Genomic DNA, 5,989 nt, shown 5'->3' with positions numbered 1-5,989 from the left:
CAAAATTCGACTTTTGGCTTTGTTAAAATTCTCTATTGTTTGTATGTTTTCTAGCTCACTGATTTCTGCCCTTTATTAATGTCCTTCATTCCATGTATATTGGGTTTACTCTTCTAGCTTCATAAGGTGGAACCTTAGGTCTTAATTTTAGACCTCTCTTCTTTTCTGATGGAGCCCTGGTGGCACAGTGGTTAAGAGCTATGGCTGTTAATGAAAAGATCAGCAGTTGAATCCACCAGATGCTCCTTAGAAACTCCATGGGGCAGTTCTGCTCTGTCTTGTAGGGTCGCTATGAGTCAGAATCGACTCGACAGCAACGGGTTTGTCTGTCTGTTTTTTGGTCTTTTCTGATACAAGCATTTTAAACCAATACACGTTTTAGTCGCATTCCACAAGTTTCAATATGTTGTATTTTCCTTATTGTTGTTATTGTGTGCCATCAAGTCAGTTCCAACCTATAGCGGCCCCTACAGGACGGAGCAGAACTGCCCCATAGCGTTTCCAAGGAGCAACTGGTGGATTCGAACTGCTGACCTTTTGGTTAGCAGCCAAGTTCTTAACCACTGTGCTACCAGGGCTCCATTTTCATTATTATCTGATTTAAAATATTTTCAAATTTTCCTTGTAATTTCTTCTTTGATCTTCGTGTTATTTAGAAGTGTGTTGTTTACTGTTAAATACTTGAGACTTTCCTACATATCTGTTGGGTTTCCAGTTTAATTCTGTTAAGGTTAGAGAACATATTGTGTATGATTTCAACCCATTTAAGTTTATGGAAACTTGTTTTAAGACCCAACATGTGGCATGTCTTGGTGAACATGCAATGTACACTTGAAAAGAATATATATTCTACAGTTGTTGGGTACTCTGTCAGTATCAGTCAGGTCATGGTGGTTGATAGTATTGCTCAAATCATAAAAGTTTTGATGGGTTTTTGAAAACTATTCTATCAGTTTCTGAGATGGGGTGTTAAAATTTTCTCTGCTTGTGGGGTTGCCTCTTTCTCCCTTTGACTCTTTCCATTTTTGTTTCCTGTGTTTGGAAGCTCTGTCTTTAAAGTGTGTTTCTTGTAGGCAGCAGTTTTACCCGTTCTGATAATCTCTGCCTTGTAGTTGGAGCCTTTCATCCACGGACATTGAATTATTGATATGATTAGATTTAGGCTTAGTAATTTATTACTTTCTTTCTGCTTGTTACCTCTGTGTTTCTTCTTTTCCCTTTCTTGCCTTCATGTCATTGAATATTTTTAAGAATTTCATTTTAATTTTTCTCTTAGCTTTGTAGCTATACCTCCTTGCATTTTTTAATGTAATGATTGCTTTAGGGATTACAACATATACCTTTAATTTTTCACAGTCTGCTTGGGCTAGCAGTATTGTAGCACTTCAGGAGAACGCAGAGACCTTGCCCCAGACAGGCCCTTTGTGCTGTAGTGCCAGGTGTACCATGTCTGGTACCTTATAAACCCCACAAGACAGTGCCTGAAAATCCATCAGCTCCACATGCAGAATTTTGGTCTATTCTTTTTGATGTTTCCCCTTTTGTCTTGTAGATTAGCCTAACATGGCTGACCAGAGGCAGCGCTCTCTCTCCACCTCTGGGGAGTCGCTGTACCATGTGCTGGGGCTAGACAAGAATGCGACCTCAGACGACATTAAGAAATCCTATCGGTAAGATGACAAACATGGCCCCAGCTCCCAGGAGGACATACCTGCCCCTGGTGTGGTTTGGTCTCTTTTACCAGGAACCATTGCCCTCATGTTTATCCTGACCACCTCATAGTTAAATGGTAACAGTTCTGTTGCATATTTGTATTTATAGTGTGCTTCTTATAGCATCAAATTGTTACATTCTTAGTATTTTCTTGGCAACAATAAAAAATAGTATTCTATGTTGTTGTTAGATGCCACGGAGTCAATTCTGACTCACAGCGACCTTCTAGGACAGAGTAGAGCTGCCCCATAGGGTTTCCAAGGAGTGGCTGGTGGATTTGAACAGCCAGCTTTGTGGTTAGCAGCTGTAGCTCTTAACCACTGCATCACCAGGGATCCAGAACTCTATAGATGTTACAAACTGTCTTAACTAGAGCAACCACTTCTGCCAGGAAGTAGGGTCTGAACTTGCGTGGAGACCCCCTAGCTTCAGACAAAGCCCTGGGAAGATTTGAATGGTCTGCTTGTTTTAGCCCAATGGTGACAGGTCATATTCACTCTGCTAGCGCCTCAATAGAACTTGAAGAACTTAACTCTCAGGTTCTCTTCCCTGAGTCCTGAGAGACACTCACCGTCATTTAACCCAGACATTTCAAATAGTCCTCCTGGTGCATCCTTGGAGTCGTACTAAACGAACAATAGTGTCGTCCTCGCTCCTCCGTGCGGGGAGTCAGACGGGCATAGAGGTGGCAGCAGGGTGGGCCTTCAACCATCGGAAGTTCGTGAATGCTGTCCTTACTGGCTGTGCCTGGTCAGCTGCTCGTGCAGCCCGTCAGTCCTCACCCCAGGGCTGCCCAGTGCCTGTGACCTCACGGGCCTCCACTCCATCTCTGTTGAGCAGTAAGGTTGCGTGATTTCTTCTGATTCCGACATTCTGAAGTTCTGTGCAAAGTCGGGAAGCAGTTGGGGAGAGCGAGCTGGTAACGGGTAAGCATTTCCTTCCGCTGGACCCTGACCAGTGGTGGGCATGAAACTTGAGACCAAGTTGAAAACCAGGAGACGGTTTTGGTTTGCAGGAAACTTGCCTTGAAGTATCACCCCGACAAGAACCCTGATAACCCGGAGGCGGCGGACAAATTCAAGGAGATCAACAATGCCCATGCGATCCTCACGGATGCCACAAAAAGGAACATCTATGACAAGTACGGCTCCCTGGGCCTCTATGTGGCCGAGCAGTTTGGCGAGGAGAACGTGAACACCTACTTCGTGCTCTCCAGTTGGTGGGCCAAGGTGAGGGGCGGGGGGCGTGTGTGCAGGCGCTGGCTGTGTTTTGGTCAGCCATGGCCAAGGTTGGGGGAGGGTGTGTGTGCGGGTGAGGGCACGGGTGCAGGCGCTGGCTGTGTTCCTGACTGTCAGCCCAGCACTGAGAATGGCTGAGCGGAGCCTTGCAGACCAGGAGGGCTCAGGTCCCTAAAGGACAGAGATAGGATGATAATCTTTCCATCACACAGTGGGCAAATTTTTGTTCTTAGGGAAGACTTATTTGAAACCTGACTTCAGAAACATTTGACTTACATCCTTTATTTTATCAACATTTCTTCATTTATTGTGTTTAATTTATCCCACGTGTCTGTCACAAAGAAAGCCAAAGAGCCTGAGTGAGCCGCGGCCTTTAGCTCTAGGGAAGCCCCTTGTTGGCAAGTTTGCTTGTCAGTCCTCATCCCTGTCTTTACAGAAACCCGTTTCTTTCAAAAAAACCATCTCTTTCTGCCTGTCCCGTCTTCCCTGGGATTTCCTTTCTTTGCACTTGGTCTCAAAAGGCAGACTCGGCCTGTGTAGCACGCCTGCCACGCTCTTCCTCGGGGAGCCTCAGGGCCCACAGTGGGGGGCAGGCGTATGAGGAGGAGGTGCGCACGCGGCTGCGCATCTGGGCCGCGGCGAACGTTCTCTGCCCGCCCCCCAGGCCCTCTTCCTCTTCTGCGGGCTGCTCACGTGCTGCTACTGTTGCTGCTGCCTGTGCTGCTGTTTCAACTGCTGCTGCGGGAAGTGCAAGCCGCGGCCGCCCGAGGGCGACGAGGCCGAGGTCTACGTGTCGCCCGAGGACCTGGAGGCGCAGCTGCAGTCGGACGAGAGGGGTGAGTGCGCCCGCCCGCGCGGTGGGCATGCATGGGGCGCCTGAAGGAGCCCTGAGTGCATCACCCTGTCTTGTCAAACAGGAGGGCACTGAGCCTGTGCGGGCGTGTTTGTGGTGGCGGCTGGCGAGTGCGCGGACGCCGGAGGTAAACGCGGACTCGCCGAGCGGTCCCCCCCCCGCTGAGACTGCGCGAAGCCGTGTGACTTGGCCAGGAGGGGCGGGCGGGCGGGGACGGAGGCCGCCGGGCAGGTGTGCTGGGCGGAGGTGAGCGGAGAGCTTCTCGTCGGACGCCGTCCCGCAGCCGCCCCGGCTGCAGAGCCGCCAGTGGCCCGTGCTGGTGCTCACCGCGGCACCTCGTGCGCTGAGCCGGCGGTGCTTGCTTTTCAGAGGCCACAGACACGCCCATCGTGATCCAGCCCGCGTCCGCCACGGAGACCACCCAGCTCACGGCCGACTCCCACCCCAGCTACCACACTGACGGGTTTAACTAAGTCTGCAGCTGCTGCGAGTAGACGGAGCAGCCCACACGGCCACCTCCACCTAGAACATGGACTGTAGGCGCAGAGCGGGGGCACCCCGGTGGGGGAGGGCAGTGCCGCCCCAGGGTGCCTGGCACCTCCCGCCTGCCCAGCGCCCCACCCGCCATACCCTGACTCGTGACGTGCGTAGCATGCAGTATTTAAAGCAGTTCCGCTACGGTCTCCTTCCTCCTCTTTCTTTCCTCTTTAATAGCATGTATGGGGTGACGTTCATGTCTGTCCGTGTTGTGGGGCTTCCGCGCCAGTCCCACAGTGGTACCTCCTGTGTTCTGAGCACTGGAACCAGCCCGGCGGCTTGGCCTGGCCCGGGGGGCGGGGCGGACCCCCTCCTCCCTAGGGCCACGTGTGTTCGCCTGGCTCTGCCCTAGCACCTGAGCACCTGGACACCGTGTCTGTGTTGGGCAGTTTGCATAGGGCCTGCTCACCTTTGTTTACTGCACCTGTGGTCAGGTTCCTGTGGGTAAAGTGTGGAAGGCGTAGAAAGAGTCCCCTTGATGTTGAAACCAAATTCTCTGCCCCGTGTTTGTGGCTGTAGTCTCGGTGACTCTGAGGTTCCTGTCCCTCTGGGTGTCCCCTCGCCTGTGCCCTGTTTTCCACCCCTCCTCCCACCCCCGGCAGAGCAGGTGGGCGCCCAGCAGGCGGGGTGGCAGTCACATTCCACATCTTCCCTTCACAGCCACACTCCACATTCCTTTGAGCCCCCGTCCTTTTGTCATTTTTGGTCTTTCAGGAACCACAGTGGTAGCACCAGCCCCAGCTCACCGCATTTGGGTGGGCTGAGCTTTCAGGGTTGTGGGTTTCGTAGGCCTTGAGAATGAAGGCAGGGGTACCCCAGGCCTCCCCCGCGACTGTTTCCCTCCCCACCCACCCCCAGTCTCGAGCAGCACACCTTATAATGAGCTGTCGAAAGTCCTCCTCTCCTCCCTGTGTCCCCGACGTGGCGGGTGTGGGCCTTGCCGCCAGGGAGCCAAGGGAACATGGGTTGTGGGTTCTGAGATGTGCTTGTGCCACCCTCAGAGGACGAGGCGAGGAGGACGCCTTGCTGCACCCCGGCTCACACGTGCTGGAGCACCTGCCCCGCCCCCACCTGCCTGCCCACCCAGGGCCTGGAAAAGTTTAGCTTGACCCAACCGGGAAGTGGCCAAAAAGACAGTGATGTGAAGACAGCCGAGGTCTTGGCACGGAGGCGCCCGGAGGTGTCTGGCAGAGGCGCCACAGGCCGTGCACACTGGGCCTGGGCGCACTTGTCTGTCCCACCTTGCTTTGGTTTTTGCTCATTGAAATGATCATGGAGACATTCAGTGAGAAGGCAGATGTACACTACGATGTTAAATTGGGGCAGTTTTGTCAAGTTCAGACCTCCCAAGGAGGATGTCGCTCCTGATGGTGGCATGCTTGGCCCACCTGGAAACGAGGAAGGAGGAGGCAATAGGGCGACCCTCTGTGCCAATTCCAAACGCAACCACCATAAAGAATTGGGCTTGAGATGCAGGCTGTGATAAGCCCATGTAACATCTCTGGAAATAACTTAGGAAGTGAATATTTTTTCCCCAGAATGGCCGAGAACCAAGTTCAGACTTAGACTTGAGTTCCCTGTGAGGTAGAAAGCCACATCGCAGCAAAGACAGCGGGACTGCTGCCCGGGGATCTGTGCCCAAGGGGTC

At 52.4% G+C, this 5,989-nt stretch overlaps 1 protein-coding gene across 2 annotated transcripts; it reads left to right on the top strand.

Moving 5' to 3' along the window:
- Positions 1-649: 649 nt before the first annotated feature.
- Positions 650-5,003, top strand: DNAJC5 (DnaJ heat shock protein family (Hsp40) member C5). 2 transcript variants are annotated; one of them, XR_002825736.1, is made up of 5 exons: positions 650-1,670; positions 2,729-2,942; positions 3,616-3,787; positions 3,869-3,931; positions 4,174-4,238. XR_002825736.1 is itself a non-coding variant. In XM_004370156.2 (4 exons), exons 1-4 carry the CDS (start codon positions 1,564-1,566, stop codon positions 4,275-4,277), a joined length of 597 nt encoding a protein of 198 aa, XP_004370213.1. In that variant the 5' UTR covers positions 650-1,563; the 3' UTR covers positions 4,278-5,003. The 2 variants fall into 2 exon arrangements, 1 of the variants encoding a protein (XP_004370213.1); XM_004370156.2 differs by lacking the exon at positions 3,869-3,931 and having other exon boundaries at positions 4,174-5,003.
- Positions 5,004-5,989: the final 986 nt, after the last annotated feature.

The sequence above is a fragment of the Trichechus manatus genome, unplaced genomic scaffold (assembly GCF_000243295.1).
Source record: "Trichechus manatus latirostris isolate Lorelei unplaced genomic scaffold, TriManLat1.0 scaffold00008, whole genome shotgun sequence".
NCBI lineage: Eukaryota > Metazoa > Chordata > Mammalia > Sirenia > Trichechidae > Trichechus > Trichechus manatus.
This window is presented reverse-complemented; position numbering and strand designations above follow the sequence as displayed.

Coding starts and splice junctions, on each gene's coding strand:
- DNAJC5 (XM_004370156.2), top strand. CDS start 1,564: ATGGCTGACCAGAGGCAGCGCTCTCTCTCCACCTCTGGGGAGTCGCTG. Junction 2,943..3,615: donor TCTCCAGTTGGTGGGCCAAG/GTGAGGGGCGGG, acceptor CCCGCCCCCCAG/GCCCTCTTCCTCTTCTGCGG. Junction 3,788..4,173: donor GCTGCAGTCGGACGAGAGGG/GTGAGTGCGCCC, acceptor CTTGCTTTTCAG/AGGCCACAGACACGCCCATC.